The following is a 17549-nucleotide window of genomic DNA, read 5'->3' on the forward strand; positions in this document are numbered from 1 at the left end:
AACGAGGGGATGACGGCCACAAAACCCTGGCTAGAAGCTCTGACTTTGGACAAGCTACATCGGGTGGCGGTCACCGTTGGCTCCCCATGTTCAGGGACGAAAGCGGTACGATTGCAGGGCATCGGGAATGCAATCACGGACAACAACAAGAAGGAGAAGCGATACAATGAAGAAGGTCGACGACTTATTAGCCTCTTGAGCATTGACATGGGGATTAGGAACCTCGCGTACGCTCATTTCACCGCGAAAAGGGTGGCCCCATCAGAGACGACCACCACGGCTCCATACACGACGCCAACTTTGCAAGCGTGGAGTCGATTGTCTGTGTCTGATAAACGACCAGCCGAAGAAGAATGCGTAGGTGGCGGGTCTCTTCAGTCCGACGGTGGACGCAGAGGGAACGCACAAGCGAGGGCACCCCGGGATGATGAGGAGGAGGAGGAGGGTCGCAGCACAACGGACCAGAAGGAGTCTTTTGAACCGGACGAATACGCGAGACACGCCTACAGTTTGATCAAGCACATGCTACAGACGTACAAGCCGGATGTGATATTGATTGAAAGGCAACGGTTCCGATCTGGCGGTCGAGCTGCAGTACCCGAGTGGACTATCCGGGTGGGTGTGTTTGAGGGTATGCTCTATGCAGTTCTGAGGACCTTGATCGAGAGTCAAAAACTCAAGATGGACGTTGAACCAATGTTACCTACTCGTGTCAATCGATATTGGCTCGAGGGAGGACAAGGAGGACCTGATAGTAGGGCTATACAGTCTGTGACGAAGAAGAAGAAAAGACCGACAGGGCGAGAAGTCAAGAGTGCCAAAATTGACTTGGTAGGCAGGATTTTGGAGAATCTTGATCAATCATCACCATCGACCTCACAAGTGGTGAATGTGGGTACAAATTTAAGACCTTTTGCCGAACAATTTGTGTCTGTATGGAAAAAGACGGAGGTAGCACGAGCGAAGAAGGGACAGACGTCCAAAGAGAAGATCTCGAAACTGGATGATCTGGCGGACTCTTTTCTTCAGGGTCTGGCTTGGATTCATTGGCAGAACAACAGACAATGTCTGGACTCTTTGGGAGCAGATGCTGTAGAGTACATGAAGTCAGGGTGGCCTCTATGATAACAGTATGGGCTAACACTCTGACGTGACGAAACAACGCATTGCACGGTCAAGAGGGAAACAAAGCCATGGACGCGTGGCTTGTAAGAACAAGTAACATATCGAACCGGATCCTTCTACGGCTCTTCGGGAACGATACGGCGACGTCGGGAACAAATGGTGCACCAGCAACGCAACATTCTTTGTTAATCAAGTCTGGTGTGTGGGAGGGAGGAATCTGACAGGGACGGAATATACTAGGTGAAGTTGAAATCGAAATCGAAGTCCTCGTTCTCCCAGTCTACCGCGTTACACAAGATTCACCTGGAAGCTGCGAGGAGCCGTTGAGAAACGTGTTGATGGCATGACACATCTACACCTTCCTCTCTGATATTGGAATTTTTCTACAAAACCTTTCCAAATCACCTTCTCGTTCTTTTTCCAACAAAAACCTTTCTCTTGGGGGTTTTCGCTCAATGATTTCTTCTTGCTCCTGAGCCATTCCCATCCTCATCTCGCATACGCTTGCAAAAATGCAGTTCCTCGTCTTGACGATCAGCTCACTGTTCTTGGGCATCGCGTTCGCCTCACCACATCTACAAGAGACCACTTCACTCTGCACCAGGGCACCGTCCGGCTATGGAGAATGCGGGTACGCCAACAGCACCACTTCCTCGACACACAAAACAGCCGTCTCAACCAGTACCGCAAAGTCCAGTACAATTGCTGCTACATCGACACGTGTCTCGCCGATCACCACACCCACCATGCCCATCACCGTTGTCGCTGTTCGTGACGAATCCCCGGTCGATTATCTTCGCATGAATGCTGCCGGCTTGCGCTTCTGGCTTGGAGTCGACACACTGGCATACTGTCCGGAGGAGGTAGACGAGATCGGAGGATGTCCGCCCGGAAACGAAACCGTCTTTTCTCTTTGTAGCATGGTAAGTCATAGTCGATTGAGACAGGTATAGCAGGCTACAGCGGTTGACTGGCAAAAAACAGGCAGTCGTTGTTCCAGGTGGTCAACAAATTTACCTGACCCGAAATGGAGAAATTGGCTACACCGAAGCACACTCTGCGTTCAGACCAGCAGGGTCCGTTCTCTGTCCATTCAGGTACCAAAAGAACCCACAAGCTCCTTTTGGAAGGCTCACCATCGATGCTTTTGGGTCGGACGGCTTCATGGGATGTCCAACCGATGCATCGGACTCATGGCAGGTGTTTGCGAACATGGCGAATGCGACAGTGCCTAGGGGAAACGTATCTCAATGTCTGGGATTTGACGCCATTGCTATCGACAGTTCTCAAATCTTTGCGGCATGGCAATATACCTAATCTGCCAGATATTCATTGAGATCCACATGTGTACGAGTAAGGGCCATGATGGGATGTGAGTGTTCTCGGCTGGATCGATCGATAGCTAGGCCACCAAATACACATGGAATACTCCGTAGTTGAAAAATGAGTATTTATATTTACGGGCCTCGATACGAAACACGCCTTACGTCACAGTCGATTTTGTGATCCGCACCCTCAACAATCTTGCTCAAGGGAACGGCCGACTGTAGAAGTAGCCACGGTGGCAGATGCAATTGTTCAAAGGATTCATCCTGCCTGGGCTTCGAGGCGTAAAAGAATATCGTCAAACGTAATTTGTTGAATTCACTAAGTACGTGTCAAAGATGAAGATGGCAGTGCTGGGGTTGGGAGATCAAAACGGACTAGCGCGTGTCTCGCTGTTCTTAGGGCGGCGGGCGAATGATGTTCTGGCTGCGCTTGCTCGTTGCGTCCAATCGAAATTTCGTGTGCAGAGCCATTTTCTTCATCCCACCAGAATCCCAACTCTTCGCCTCTTCCTCTTAATTCTATCATCACAGCACAAATCCTGACCGAAGTCACAAGCACCATGGCCGACATTCCCAAGGGACGCAATGTCACCGCTCCGTAAGTGACCCTTTTTATCAGGCCTCGATCTCTCGTTTGTGTGTATTATCATCATATACTAATATGAACTTCGGGACTCAGAACCCCCCAAAACAGTATGTCCTTCTACCCGGTGTTGCGCGTCCACCACCGCTCACAATTTTCTAGCACCCGCGTCAAATGCGCCCATCTCTTCCCACGCTCAAGCACCAACGATAGGTGACATCCCTGAAGGTGGGCACATTTCTTGAAAGTCGAGGCCTTGGGTGGGTTTTAAGTTGACCGCTCTCAGAGGATCTTGACCGCACTGCCGCAAGCATATTTGCTTCGAACCCTGCACTCGTCTCCCTCATGCAGAATAAGCTCTCCACGCTTGTCGGCCGTTCGTCTGGATACATCGAGTCCTTACCCCCCGTAGTTCGCCGCCGAGTCACCGGCCTGAAAGGCATCCAGAAAGACCACGCGAAGTTGGAGGCCGAGTTCCAAGAAGAAGTCCTACAGCTCGAGAAGAAGTATTTTGCCAAATTCACACCATTGTACGAGAAGCGAGCAGCCATCGTCAATGGAGAGACCGAGCCTACCGAGGATGAGGTGACCGCCGGCAAGTCGGAGGAGGACGAGGAAGAAGAGGCCGAGCAAGAAGAGGAAAAGGAACAACCCGCGGCTCCCGCTGAAGCCATGAAGGGTATCCCAGAATTCTGGCTCTCAGCGATGAAGAACCAGATTTCTCTTGCCGAGCTCATCACCGATCGTGACGAGGAAGCTCTTCGATCATTGACAGACATCCGGATGGAATATCTCGACCGACCCGGATTCCGCCTGATCTTCGAATTTGCTCCCAATGACTTCTTCACGAACAAGACCATCACCAAGACGTACTTCTACCGAGAGGAGAGTGGCTACGGAGGTGACTTCATCTACGATCACGCCGAAGGCGACAACATCGACTGGAAGGCTGGTAAGGACCTTACCGTCCGTGTTGAGAGCAAGAAGCAGAGAAACAAGAGTATGTGCGCCCCTCAATGGCTTCCACCTATACATACTGACCTGTGTACTAGACACCAAGCAGACTCGAGTCATCAAGAAGACCGTGCCTACCGAGTCCTTTTTCAACTTCTTTGCCCCTCCTGCAGCCCCCTCCGATGAAGACGAGGTCGCATCCGACATTGAAGAGAGACTTGAGCTTGACTACCAGCTCGGTGAGGACATCAAAGAGAAGCTCATTCCCCGGGCGATCGACTGGTTCACTGGCGAGGCACTGGCATTCGAAGAGTTTGACGATGCCGAGGATGCCGAGTTCGACGACGAGGATGACGAAGATGATGAAGACGAGGAAGAAGCCGAGTCTGATGAGGAAGATGAAGAGGAGGGCGGAAAACCCCGATCTCAACAAGCCTCAGAGTGCAAGAATCAGTAGAAGGGAGTAATACGGGAATAAGTCATGGATTCAACTCGTTGATCCCTTGTCGGGTTGCGTGGGAAAGCAGTAGCACTTGGGGCAAGACATGATTGTTTTTTTCATTTTGCAGACACAGACCCTCTACTGGCCCGCTTCGAGCATACTGGGCGTTTGACATGCTGGGGATGAGTGATCCCATAATCATGGAAGAGAGAAATGGCTGGATTCCCAGGCCACGGGCGGTGCTTTCAGTTAGTCAATTTATATGGCGTTCAAGCAATATCACACACACGCCGCCGCAATCCCTACGAGTATTGGCAGCTTTTTGTTACTTCTCACAGAGTAGAGTACCTAATAAATCAGTCATTTAGCAACAAGGACAGTGTACTCGTAGTGCTGGTGGTGCTTGGTACCAAAAATTGCAATTCCATACAAGTGGCCCATGGGCGCATGTTGCTAAGAAACGCCAGGACTCAACGGTGGCTCCTCGATGGCAAAAAGAGGGGCGATGATTTGAGGCCAGCGTGTTGATAGATCTGCCTCTTCCGCACGGTCCCAGTACTGTTACTGTTAAGTACCTAGGTACTTGTACTCCTGTATAAAGTCTACCTTTACTCCGTACTCCGTAGTGCACGAGGCAATGGTCACTGCTGAGATTGAGGAGGTACCTAAAGTACTTGTATCTTGGATAACCACGTGAGGCTCAATGGACACCACCATCTCCCTACAGAAGATGCACTTCTGGCCTTGAATTGATGATATGCCTACTAACTCATATTGACCCAAGGCCATTCATACATCGCAACAACAATCCTTGACCTTGCAGAGATTATTTGGTACCTAGTCTTCCGTAGTAATATTAACCATAATAACATTGTGTACTCCGTACTCGGTACTTAAACTCAGGGGCGCTCGGGACAAATTTCTAGGGGCTGAACTATTTATTTAGCTCGTTGTTTCGAAGTGGCTAAGCGTCGTGCCTGGAGTCGCGTCCTAAAGTCCCTGAAGACTTTCTGACCGAAGAATATCACGGCCACCAGCGAAACAACCAACAACAGAAGACACCAGTCCATCAAACATTTCATCGCCGTGCTCATTGACGACGACTTCAGCCTCCGTCGTTTTCATCGTCAGTTTACCTCATCTGTACTACCTTACCTCACCCAGAAACCCACAAGACACTCCCCCCCGGAGTGACACGTTCATTCTAGACTTCCACTCCCTGTCTCCGTCGACTTGATGGCTGCACTCGCTCCCAATAGTTGAGATTGCCTTGTGTTGTACACCACCACCAGCAACGTTTGCCCACCATGGCCAGCTGGGAGGTTGGCACCCGGGCCTGGTTCCCCAACCAGGCCGAGGGTTTCGTTCCTGGTGAATTGGCCGAGAAGAAGTCATTGGGAGATGGGAAAATCGCACTCATCTTCAGCCTGTCCGATGACTCCAAGCAGACGCTCGAAACCACCGAAGAGGCCCTGTCGGATACCACACATGCCTCCCTTCCACCTCTTATGAACCCTCCCATGTTCGAAGCGGCCGAAGACTTGACGAACCTTTCGCACCTGAACGAGCCGGCCATCTTACAGGCCATCAAACTGCGATATGCGCAGAAAGAAATCTACACATACAGTGGTATCGTGCTGATAGCCACGAACCCCTTCGCACGTGTCGACTCCCTCTACGTGCCGCAGATGGTGCAGGTTTATGCTGGCAAGCAAAGAGCATCGCAGGCGCCCCATCTGTTCGCCATCGCCGAAGAGGCTTACACCGACATGTTACGGGACAATCGAAACCAGACCGTCGTGGTCTCTGGCGAGTCCGGTGCGGGAAAAACGGTCAGCGCAAAGTACATTATGCGGTACTTTGCAACCCGTGGCGCCCCGGGGCAAGTCAGCAAGGGCACCAAATCACGGGCAGATGCCATCAGCGAGACCGAAGAACAAATCCTCGCCACGAATCCTGTAATGGAAGCCTTCGGTAATGCCAAAACCACGAGGAATGACAACTCTTCACGATTCGGAAAGTACATTGAGATCATGTTTGACAAGAACACCGACATCATTGGTGCCAGGATCAGGACTTATCTTCTTGAACGGTCACGTCTTGTTTTCCAACCGCTCAAGGAGAGAAACTACCACATCTTCTACCAGTTGGTCGCTGGATCGACTCCCGAAGAGAAGCAGGAGCTAGGTCTCGTTTCTGTCGAAGAGTTTGACTATCTGAATCAAGGCAATGAGCCTCTGATTGATGGTGTCGATGATGCGGCCGAATTTGCAGCCACGAGGAAGTCATTGTCCACCATCAACGTGTCCGGAGCGACCCAAAAAGAAATCTTCCGTGTTCTTGCTGCTCTGCTGCATATCGGTAACATCAAGATCACGGCGACACGATCAGATTCTTCACTGTCCTCCTCCGAGCCGGCTTTGGCACAAGCTTGCAGCATCCTCGGAATTGATGCTGGGGATTTCGCCAAATGGACCGTGAAAAAGCAACTCATTACGAGAGGAGAAAAGATCACGTCGAACCTCACTCAACAGCAAGCTACAGTGGTTCGAGATTCAGTGGCCAAATTCATCTACTCAAGCCTGTTCGACTGGTTGGTAGACACCATTAACCATGGGTTGGCAACGGACGAAGTTTTGCAGCGAGTGAGCACTTTTATCGGCGTGCTCGATATCTACGGATTCGAGCATTTCGCCAAAAATTCCTTTGAACAGTTCTGCATTAATTACGCCAACGAGAAATTACAGCAAGAATTTAACCAGCATGTCTTCAAGCTGGAGCAGGAAGAGTACATGCGAGAACAGATTGACTGGACGTTCATCGACTTCTCGGATAACCAGCCCTGCATCGATCTCATCGAAGGCAAACTTGGAATCTTGTCACTTTTGGATGAAGAATCGAGACTTCCCATGGGCTCGGACGACCAGTTTGTCACCAAATTGCACCACCACTTCGCTGCCGACAAGCAGAAATTCTACAAGAAGCCTCGATTTGGGAAATCGTCCTTTACAGTTTGCCACTACGCCCTGGATGTCACGTACGAATCAGATGGCTTCATCGACAAGAATCGAGACACTGTTCCAGATGAACAGATGGAAGTGCTTAAGAAGTCTTCAAACGCCTTCTTGGTTGAGGTTTTGGACGTGGCTGCCGCAGTTCGGGATAAAGACAGTGCTCAAACAAGCTCGAAAACTGTCGCCACTGGCGGTGGCCGCCGGATGGGTGTTGCTGTTAACCGCAAGCCCACGCTCGGAGGTATCTTCAAGAGCTCGCTCATTGAGCTCATGCAGACCATCAATTCGACCGACGCTCACTACATTCGTTGTATCAAGCCGAACGAAGCCAAGGAGTCTTGGAAATTTGAGGGTCCCATGGTGTTGTCGCAGCTCCGAGCTTGTGGTGTGTTGGAGACCGTTCGCATCAGTACTGCCGGTTATCCTACCAGATGGACATACGAAGAGTTCGCCTTGCGATATTACATGCTTTGCAGGTCTTCTGAATGGACGACCGAGATCCGCCAGATGGCTCAGAATATTCTAGTCAAGGCGCTGGGAGCCAAAGCCCATGAAAGAGGAGAAAAATACCAGCTCGGTCTTACCAAGATCTTCTTCCGTGCGGGCATGTTGGCGTTCTTGGAAAATCTCCGTTCAGCTCGACTCAAGGAATGTGCTATCATGATTCAGAAGAATTTGCGTGCAAAGTACTACCGCCACAAGTACCTCGATGCACGGCAATCTATCCTCGACTTCCAGGCTGCCACCAGGGCCTTCCTCGCCCGACGCAGAGCAGAAGAAACCAGACAGACTAAAGCAGCCACTGATCTTCAACGTATCTGGCGTGGTCACAAAGCACGCAAGAATTTCAATCAAATACGAAGTGACCTGGTCTTGTTTGAGTCGGTGGCAAAAGGTTACCTTTGCAGAAGGAACATTCTCGAGAAGCGCATCGGCGATGCTGCAATCAAAATCCAAAGAGCTTTCCGATCGTGGCGGTCATTACGCGCCTGGAGACAGCACCGCAGAAAAGTTGTCATTGTACAGAATCTGTGGCGTGGTAAGACTGCGAGGCGCGATTACAAGAAGATGCGTGAGGAAGCGCGAGATCTCAAACAAATTTCATACAAGCTCGAGAACAAAGTTGTGGAGCTTACTCAATCCCTTGGTGCGATCAAACGAGAAAACAAATCATTGGTCTCACAATTGGAGAATTACGAAGGTCAATTGAAGTCCTGGAGATCACGACACAATGCGTTGGAAACCCGATCCCGAGAGTTACAGACCGAGGCCAATCAAGCCGGCATTATTGCTGCGCGCTTGAGCGCCCTTGAGGAGGAGCACGCGAAACTGCAGGCCAGTCATGATGAACAGATGGGCAACGCAAAGAGATTACAAGACGAAGACCGTAAACTTCGAGAGTCACTGCAGTCGTCGAATGCTGAACTGGAGAAACTACGACAAGCCGTCTCGACGCACGACGGTGAGAGAGGCACTCTGCGCCAGCAAATCAACGAACTTCAAGATCAGCTTGAGATTGCAAGAAGGGCTCCACCACCACCAGTTGCCACCAACGGTGTGAATGGTGAATATGCCAATGGAGTTCAACCTGCGAATGGTCTAATCAACCTCGTTTCTTCCAAGAAGCCTTTGAAGAGACGAAGTGCTGGTGCCGCCGAACGTGTCGAGACCGATCGTTACAGTGGTGCCTTCAGTGCCCGTCCTGTCTCGATGGCCTTGGACACTCATGCGAAGACGTTGTCTGGTTCGACGTTCCATCCTGGTCTCGACAGTGTTGAGATGGAACTTGAGAATCTGCTTGCTCAAGAAGAGGAACTTAATGACGAAGTCACCATGGGTCTCATCCGTGGCATCAAGATTCCTCAGCCAGGGGCCAATCCCCCCCCTACAGATAAGGAGGTGTTGTTCCCATCTTACCTCATCAACTTGGTCACCTCTGAGATGTGGAATAATGGATTCGTCAAAGAATCTGAGCGCTTCCTTGCCAATGTGATGCAATCTATCCAGCAGGAAGTCATGCAACACGACGGGGATGAGGCCATCAACCCTGGCGCGTTCTGGCTGTCCAACGTCCATGAAATGCTTTCGTTTGTCTTCCTGGCCGAAGATTGGTACGAAGCCCAGAAGACCGACAATTACGAATATGACCGGTTACTTGAGATTGTTAAGCATGATTTGGAAAGTTTGGAATTCAACATCTATCATACTTGGATGAAGGTGTTGAAGAAGAAGTTACACAAGATGATCGTACCAGCCATTATCGAATCACAATCCCTTCCTGGTTTCGTCACGAACGAGAGCAATCGTTTCCTCGGCAAGCTGCTCCCATCCAACAACACGCCAGCATACAGTATGGACAACTTGTTGAGCTTGTTGAACAACGTCTTCAAAGCGATGAAGGCATACTACCTCGAAGACTCCATCATCACGCAGACAGTTACCGAACTTCTTCGACTGGTTGGGGTCACGGCGTTCAATGACCTTTTGATGCGTAGGAATTTCTTGTCATGGAAGCGTGGCCTCCAGATCAATTACAACATTACCCGAATCGAAGAATGGTGCAAGAGCCACGATATGCCCGAAGGAACCTTGCAACTCGAGCATCTCATGCAGGCCACCAAGCTTCTGCAGCTGAAGAAGGCCACCTTGAACGACATTGAGATCATTCAAGACATTTGCTGGATGCTTTCCCCCAACCAGATCCAGAAACTCCTGAACCAATACCTTGTTGCTGATTATGAACAACCCATCAACGGTGAAATCATGAAGGCGGTGGCTTCGAGGGTCACAGAGAAGAGTGACGTTCTCCTCTTGGCTCCCGTCGACATGGAAGATAGTGGACCATATGAGATTGCCGAACCGAGAGTCATTACCGCCTTGGAGACTTATACTCCTTCATGTAAGTTGAACAACCTTCAGACTTTGTTGATGTGATGCTGACTTTTGTTTGATTAGGGCTACAAACACCTCGACTGAAACGACTGGCAGAGATCGTGTCGGCCCAAGCCATGGCTCAACAAGAAGGAGCCGTAGGGGTTGATGGGGTCATTGATGATGTCGAAGCCGCTTGATTCTGTTGGTTGCTTCGATTCACTTCGGCCCAAGGGGAGGGGGGCTCATCAATTTTTGGTTCTTTTTTTTCCCAAAGAGAGAAACGTCATACACATAGCATGATGATGTCTTTTTGAGTTATTTCACCTAGGTACAATGTTTTAAAACAGCCATGCGGGATAGACAATACCTCGTACATGTGTGTGTGTCTCTGTGTGTTGAATTATTCCACGAAATAGATTCGAGGTGTGGAGAGAGAGAGAGAGGAAATTTATGAAATCAATTCTAATTCTACACAGACGAAGACAAAGACAAAGACAAAGACGCTTCAAGAGTTAGTACAAGAGCAGTGTTTGTTACACCTGTGTATTGATTTGATTGATAGCCTGACAGGTACACCCGAGAACCCCTTTCCACAGGGGCATATTCATATGGTGCATTGCCGGCATCAACAACCCAGCCCGGTCTATGCAGTTCCTGCATTCTGCTAAACAGACCCTTCAGAAAGTTGCTGCCCGAGGAGGTCTGTCGGTAGTGCATGACTCTCTCCCAGTTGCCCACGAATGTACAATGCTGGTTTTTTCTTGCTGGAGAGAGAGCCAGCCCAGTCCCCTCGGCTGTTTGGTTTTGTCAGACTCTGAAATCACTCTTTTCCTTTCCCAGACCTCGTGATGGGTCTATGCCACAGGTCTGTAAAATCGACCCTGGGCACTGATTCTGAGCCGCCAGATTCTTTCAAGAATGTCGTCTGGTTTCGAAAATTCCTCGCCCAAGACGGCAGTCTGATTTCTCTGGGCACCTAGCCGAAGGAAAGTCTTCACAAGTGCTTGGACGGCAACGGCCTCTCTGACATTTACGGGAGAAAATCGAAATGTCGGTGACGGACCTTGCGAGACAGGAGTTTGCCACGTCGATGAAGTGGGTACAGTCTTTGAGTTGGAAAAACTGTCCCCTCTCGTTACGAAATCGTAATGGAAGATTTTTTCGCTCATCATCACCCGTCGGAAGCGTGGCGGGTTCGATGTTTGCTGGAAGAATTACAGACGATTGCTGTAGAACAAGTTCGTTCGTGTGTCGACCGAGTTTTGTCGTGAACCCCGGAAATTCAGGCCCGGCGATGTCTGAGGTTGTCGTGCTTGGAGAGTAGGCTCCAGCAACGACTTGCCCGTCATACCGCGACCAATCTTTGTGAGGAAGAAGGGCCCTGCTTGGGCAGGAAAGTCGCTCAACATTTGATGTATGTACATGTCAGGCACATGGAAGTTGGGACCTCATGATTCTTTGAGTGTTGTCCAACTTCGCTTCGACCGTGACTTGCTGCGTGGCCACTCCGGGTTGTTCTGATTTCTCCGGATACCTTACACCTTCTCAAAAAAAGCATCAGGTTGGACCGAGTTCCTCGGCCTGCCACGCCTCCTTCTCTTCCCCTTCGGCTGCCTTTGAGGCAATGGATCGTAAAGCACAAAGTCTGAAATGTCCTTGGGGGGTTTTTTTTCGAGGCAAGAGAATGGCAAACCAAATCCTATCCCAGGACTCGCACTGTTTACACCTCTCGGAAGTCACTTGCTCTTCAACGATCCCAGTCCATGTGAGCTGGCCTGCATGGATTGATCGTGGTCGTGTCGACGAGTAGGGGTTGTCGGTTGATCCACATCGTAAACACGACGTGGTTTTGCCAGGTCGACTGTGCGCCATGTTGAACGGATGAGGGCGAAGAAAGGGTCTGTTGACATGCGCGATCAGCATCGGCAGTAAGCTTCAACATCAGCTGTACCTCACTCTGAGGGTGCGAGAGTATGCGGACGAGACATTTTCGTCAAGGCATGACCAGGAAATGCTTGATAAAAGTCTGCGGACGATGTCGTTTCGCGTTGGTATGCTTCGAAGTATATCGCTGACGATAGCGTCGTTTTATGCTGCTGACCGGCATGTTTCCTTGTCGGCCTCTTTCTCGATACTCTCACCAAGAGGTAAACAGAGTATATATCCCAATTCAATATCTCTCGCATCTTAGATTGCCGAAAAGGATGCGTCGGTCGTTCTCTTTCAAAAGAGTCGATTGATTGGGTAGGGATAAAGAGTTGGAGAGAGATAGAGAGTGTGTGTGAGACGAAAAAAGGGATAATATATATATATATATATACCGTTGCCCCTTGAATAGGAGCTCCAGGAATGCCAGGAAGGCCAGGAGGACCAAGAGAATTGATAGAGAGAGAACCGATAAAGACATTGCCATACTGTTTTTTCTTTCTTCTTTATCGGCTTGATGGAAAGAGGTCATTCTTGAAGTCTCTTGCATGAAATCATAAAAGGATGTTGTTGTTACTAATAATCATCATCATCGTATTGTTCTTCTTCTTCTTCTTCTTCTTCTTCTTCTTCTTCTTCTTCTTCTTCCTCCTCCACCTCCACCATAGTCTTTCCTCGCGACTCGAAAGCATATCTCACAACGGTGGCCATCTTCTTTTCATCTTCTGACGGCTGTATGTCAGGGTAGTTGCCCAGGGCATCTGTAGCTGCGGTATGTTCTTCCCAGGTATCTCCAAATTCAACAGCCAGTGCTTCTACCATGCTCCTCCTTGCCCATTTTCCCGGTGTGGCCCAGGTTCGATCTGAGAAGATTTGGTCTCTGTCATTCTCCCACCCAGAAACGTTGTACCGACGGCGTCGAAACATTGTCAAGAGTGCGTGGATGTAAAGATATCGCTTGGATGGTCTTGCGGCCGTCTGGAATTGGAGGCGCTTATTGTGGATGCTGGTTCGATATGTCGTCTCCGTTGCTCCGCACACTTTTTCCAGTAGTTGTTCACACAAAATGACACTAATGAACTCATTGTTGTCAGTTGGGTCTGGGATTATCACCATGCGCCCATCGTCAAATTTCTCTTCCAGTGTCTCTTCCATCATGATGCCATTTCAGTCGGACCATATGATGCCGAATCCTTCGCTGGGTTTCACGCCGAACAGGTAGCTGACGTTGACTTCGCCGACCATGGGTGGAACAATATGCGCCGTTCTTATTAATCTTTTGTGGTGTGCGCGTCCACTAACTGGACACCATAGCTCCGGGCCGGCCTCTTCATCACATGTCTCCAAGAGCCGGGAGCCTTCGAATTGATAGGTCTTTATCAGGCGGGTTCGGAATGACAATTGCTCATTTCCAGTCCGTTGTGACTTGTTGTCGTAGAACCTTCCTGCAGGGGCAGGGAAGTTCTTAGTCAAAGACATCATGTATGCTTCGCCCAACTTGACGTGGCTGAGCTGCCCACGCATGCCGTAATCTATGCGGACACGACTGGATGCCAGAGTTGCACGTTCGCGAAGAATGATACGGTCATTATCGTCCAAGTCTTTCAGTGCTCTTTTGAGCTCACTTCTTTCTTCTCTTGTGGCCTTTTCTTGAGCCTGCATCGTCGCTTTTCGGACGTCATTGAGATGACTCTGCATCTCGTCTATCAGTGCTGCACGCTCTTCAATGTATGATGAAACTCGAGAGGTATCATCGCCTGTATTCTCGTCCGATGATTTTGAAATTGCCCTGAGCCGCCCTTCGATCTGCCCTGCGTTCTTGTCGATAGTCGCACTGATTTTCCGGATGGCCGTTGGGGTTTTGAAGTTGCTCAAACCGAGTCTCACAGTCCCTCGTTTGGATTCGCGACGCTCATCGGCAGCATCGGTGCTTGATTCAAACATCTTGTAGAGTTTCTCGAAGGAGGAGTGGTCGGCGTCAGAGGTATGTATATGACTTTGTCGAGTTGTTCACAAAGGATAACCGAAATCCGCAAAGCATGATCTTGATCACATTGATCGAGAAGTAAGATCCATGTTCACCATCCGTGTGGTTTTATATAGGGCCTTGTAGGTCCTCGCAGGTCCTCACGCTCTCCAGTCGTTGAAAAGTCTGCTGCCGTTTGACTTTCTGTGATGGACCTTGAAAGAGAATCTTGTGCAAAGGAAATAGGCAGACAAAAGCGACCCGACGGTTGAGCGGGATCCAAAAACCCTCAAGATCCAAAAGGGATGGCCAGAATAGTAATACGTGGTTTTACCGATCCTTTTGATGGATATGTTGGTATGAACGGTTTGAGTGGAGGAACGAGGAATTTGGAAAGAGAGAAAGGTGGAGTTGTGGAAGAGCTTAAGCAGTTTCCGATGATGAAGGGTTCAATGAGCAAGGAAAGGGGAAGTGGGCAGTGACTCGTCGACGAACAGGCAAAGGAGCGACGGACAGGCATTCAAGGAAAAAGATGAATAGGGTGTACGTGAAGTTGCACATAAAAGTGGGACTGCAGGGATGAAGAGACACAGGTGATGCCTGAGGCAGAATGTGGAACAGACTCAATCAACATCATGACTCACAACATCAAGCTGGTGCTTGAAACCTTTGAGACATGGTCACCGGCGTTTGACAAGGAATAGTCACCAACATTGCATAAGAGGAGACAGTACTCAAGTGAAAGATCATTTGCCTTCCATACAGATGCCTGTATTTGCGTGACTGCTATAGCAATCTACCACATAGCGCCGTAGTTGGGAGGGAGGGAAGAAAAGGTCGTTGCTGTTACTGGCGTTGTCTTTCAAGACCACATATTCAACAAGACACCCTGAACCATCAAGCCCACGGCACCAAGCAGGACAACCCCCAGTGCCGTCCTGCTCAGCCTGGTCTCTTCAACCACACGGCCTATCTTGGTGACCTTGTTGGTACTCTTGAGGACTTCAATGTTGTACCCTGCCGACCCATAGGCGTCGTAATCTGCCCAGTCGATGGATGACAAGTTCTTTTGATAATCGACGGCCGTGCCAGACCAGTTGTTCGTGATAATCCCGTCTTCGCGTCGCCACCACGACGTGCATGCGGGATCGGCAAACGAGGTCTGCTGTAATGCGAGCTGGAGTTCGTGACAATACGACACTGTCCTCTCTTCCGAGGGGCAGAGGGCCAAAGTCTCGCCTCGGCGTCGTGCTTGAAGAACTTTGTCTATGAGCACAGAAAGGTAGCGTGTTTGAGCTTCAATGACAAGAATGAGGGAGTTGTGCGAGAGATTCGTATTGGGTCCGTAGAGCAGACCAAAGTTGGGGAGGTCGGGGACCGTGACACCCTTGTATGCGTGCGAGGCTTTGGACCACACGTCTTCCAGTGGTCGATTGTTGCGGCCTGTGATTTTGATTGGGGACAGAAAGCCGAATGTGTCGAACCCCGTGGCGAGGACGATGAGATCGAACTCGTTGGCTGTGTCGTGATTGACAAATTTGATCCCCGATGAAGTGAAACATTCGATCGGGCCAGTCTCGAGATGTACGTTCGGTCGCGTCAACGTAAGGTAATAGTCGTCGCTGATGACGGTGCGCTTGCACCCCGGATGGTATTTGGGGGTCACCTTGTCCCACAGGTCAGGACGATCGGCCAATTGCTCTCGTATCAAATTGTAGTTCAGGTGACGCATGTGATCGGCATTGGACGAGTCTGCGTCGGTCACGGCCGCGTGGAAGGTTTCACGTAGGTCCATGGCCTCGGCTCGTCCTCTCCAGCGAGCTGGTGGGAAATAGGTGTACAATAGACGGGTCGAGGATGAGATCTTTGAGTCGTGCCGGGGAATGACCCATGCTGGGGTCCTTTGGCATATGGTCACTTGGGCCGCCACTTTGGCGACCTCGGGGGCGATTTGAGCTGTAGTTGCACCTAGTAGCGCCTAGCGTTAGTGATATGACCCTCCCTTGGAAAAGCTGTTTGGCCTCATACCTGTTCCAATGATGGCAATGCGCTTGCCTCTCATGTCGTAACTCCAATCCCATCGAGCCGAATGCATCATCTTGCCTTCAAACTCGTTGTACCCTGGCACATTGATTCCTTTGGGCTTGTTGAGCTGTCCCGTAGCTCCGACCAAGAAGTCACTCGTGATCTTGTATGATGAGGAAAACTCGGACTCCTTACCGCCTCCTACCGACACTGTGACTTCCCATTTGCACGTAGTGTCGTTCCAGTTTGCAGCGTCGACGGCGGTATGGAATCGAGCATATTTGTATAGACCATACTTTTGAGCTACATCAGTGAGGTAGTCCTGTTCAATAGAAATCAGCTCATCGTCTCCTTCTTTTTAGTCATATTTTGCCAGCTCGACATACCAAGATCTCTTCTTGACCAGGATACCGTCGTGACCATTGGGGGTTTTGTGCGAATGAGTAAGAGTAGAGAACACTAAAGACATCACAGCAACAGCCGGGAAATTTGTTGTCGCGCCTTGAAAGATTCATCAACAATGTGTCCGACAAGTCATCATAAATCGCTTTTGTCATAGCCAACTTACCAGGTGCCACCAAAGCCTCCACTCTTTTCCACTATGATGAAGTTTCTGATTTGCCGCTTCACCAAAAGGTCAATGGCAATACACATTCCAGATATGCCCCCGCCAATAATTACCACGGCGATGTTGGTAAAGTTGTCATTGCTAACGGTAGCTTCTGGCCACGGCAAGGTCGAATCAATTGCAGCAGTGTGTCGGCGATGAAGGGGGAGATAACCTGAAACTCCCGACTTCTCAGAGTCAGAAAGTTGAATGGTACTGGCTCTCAACATGATGTACAGTGCTTGGTTTGGAGTGGAATGCTAATATTGAACGATATGATTTAGACCTGACAAAGAACGCGGGAACACACTAGATGTTATATAAAAAACCTGGCCTACTTCTATTGTTGTAGGAGAGTCAACAACATGATTGTACAAGATGCCGTACCCCAGAAAAGGCAACATTCAGACATGTCGGGGTATGAGTGGCTTTCGTGCCGCTCTTTGTTCTGATGATTAGCGGAAAGGTAATAAGATGTGATACGGCATATGGTAATTTCCAAGTAGATGCTCAGTCATGATGCATCGGTGTCGGTATGAGCTGGATCATGGTATGTACCGGATGCGGAAGTCTGGTATCAAGTGCTCACATAGATATCGATCTACACTTACTGACATGTATGTCGTTCAAAGAGGGATGGGACGGACTGATGTTTTCATTGGCTGATCATGGGGCTTCAATCTGAAGAGGAGGCCAATCGGCGAT

General features: G+C 49.8%; 7 protein-coding genes across 8 annotated transcripts; 4 read left to right on the forward strand and 3 right to left on the reverse strand.

The window, feature by feature from the left end:
• Positions 1-9: 9 nt before the first annotated feature.
• Positions 10-1125, forward strand: PV06_02808 (uncharacterized protein; the record flags this gene model as incomplete). The annotated part of the gene is made up of 1 exon (XM_016403535.1): positions 10-1125. The coding sequence occupies one exon, from the start codon at positions 10-12 to the stop codon at positions 1123-1125; it is 1116 nt and encodes a 371-aa protein (XP_016267432.1).
• A 512-nt stretch (positions 1126-1637) lies between these two features.
• PV06_02809 (uncharacterized protein) lies at positions 1638-2442 on the forward strand (the record flags this gene model as incomplete). Its single annotated transcript, XM_016403536.1, has 2 exons — positions 1638-2048; positions 2110-2442. The coding sequence occupies 2 exons, from the start codon at positions 1638-1640 to the stop codon at positions 2440-2442; spliced, it is 744 nt and encodes a 247-aa protein (XP_016267433.1).
• Positions 2443-2927: 485 nt separating this feature from the next.
• On the forward strand, positions 2928-4806 carry PV06_02810. 2 transcript variants are annotated; one of them, XM_016403537.1, is made up of 5 exons: positions 2928-3051; positions 3133-3146; positions 3199-3264; positions 3323-4036; positions 4089-4806. In XM_016403537.1, the coding sequence occupies exons 1-5, from the start codon at positions 3014-3016 to the stop codon at positions 4445-4447; spliced, it is 1191 nt and encodes a 396-aa protein (XP_016267434.1). In that variant the 5' UTR covers positions 2928-3013; the 3' UTR covers positions 4448-4806. The 2 variants fall into 2 exon arrangements, with proteins under 2 accessions (XP_016267434.1, XP_016267435.1); XM_016403538.1 differs by having other exon boundaries at positions 3199-4036.
• A 651-nt stretch (positions 4807-5457) lies between these two features.
• PV06_02811 (uncharacterized protein) lies at positions 5458-10907 on the forward strand. The gene is made up of 2 exons (XM_016403539.1): positions 5458-10345; positions 10402-10907. The coding sequence occupies exons 1-2, from the start codon at positions 5740-5742 to the stop codon at positions 10515-10517; spliced, it is 4722 nt and encodes a 1573-aa protein (XP_016267436.1). The 5' UTR covers positions 5458-5739; the 3' UTR covers positions 10518-10907.
• Positions 10908-10946: 39 nt separating this feature from the next.
• Positions 10947-12048, reverse strand: PV06_02812 (uncharacterized protein). The gene has a single exon (XM_016403540.1). The coding sequence runs from the start codon at positions 11490-11492 to the stop codon at positions 11175-11177; it is 318 nt and encodes a 105-aa protein (XP_016267437.1). The 5' UTR covers positions 11493-12048; the 3' UTR covers positions 10947-11174.
• A 774-nt stretch (positions 12049-12822) lies between these two features.
• Positions 12823-14190, reverse strand: PV06_02813 (uncharacterized protein; the record flags this gene model as incomplete). The annotated part of the gene is made up of 2 exons (XM_016403541.1): positions 12823-13318; positions 13424-14190. 2 exons carry the CDS (start codon positions 14188-14190, stop codon positions 12823-12825), a joined length of 1263 nt encoding a protein of 420 aa, XP_016267438.1.
• Positions 14191-15017: 827 nt separating this feature from the next.
• On the reverse strand, positions 15018-17074 carry PV06_02814 (uncharacterized protein; the record flags this gene model as incomplete). Its single annotated transcript, XM_016403542.1, has 4 exons — positions 15018-16180; positions 16241-16559; positions 16624-16738; positions 16806-17074. 4 exons carry the CDS (start codon positions 17072-17074, stop codon positions 15075-15077), a joined length of 1809 nt encoding a protein of 602 aa, XP_016267439.1. The 3' UTR covers positions 15018-15074.
• Positions 17075-17549: the final 475 nt, after the last annotated feature.

This window comes from Exophiala oligosperma (assembly GCF_000835515.1).
Source record: "Exophiala oligosperma strain CBS 72588 unplaced genomic scaffold supercont1.2, whole genome shotgun sequence".
Classification (NCBI taxonomy): Eukaryota; Fungi; Ascomycota; class Eurotiomycetes; order Chaetothyriales; family Herpotrichiellaceae; genus Exophiala; species Exophiala oligosperma.

Excerpts from the sequence above, each read along its gene's own strand:
- PV06_02810 (XM_016403537.1), top strand. The coding sequence starts at position 3,014 with ATGGCCGACATTCCCAAGGGACGCAATGTCACCGCTCC. Across the intron at positions 3,265-3,322 it reads GATAGGTGACATCCCTGAAG|AGGATCTTGACCGCACTGCC; the intron begins GTGGGCACATTT and ends GACCGCTCTCAG. Across the intron at positions 4,037-4,088 it reads CAAGAAGCAGAGAAACAAGA|ACACCAAGCAGACTCGAGTC; the intron begins GTATGTGCGCCC and ends CCTGTGTACTAG.
- PV06_02811 (XM_016403539.1), top strand. The coding sequence starts at position 5,740 with ATGGCCAGCTGGGAGGTTGGCACCCGGGCCTGGTTCCCCAACCAGGCC. Across the intron at positions 10,346-10,401 it reads GGAGACTTATACTCCTTCAT|GGCTACAAACACCTCGACTG; the intron begins GTAAGTTGAACA and ends TTGTTTGATTAG.
- PV06_02812 (XM_016403540.1), bottom strand. The coding sequence starts at position 11,492 with ATGATGAGCGAAAAAATCTTCCATTACGATTTCGTAACGAGAGGGGAC.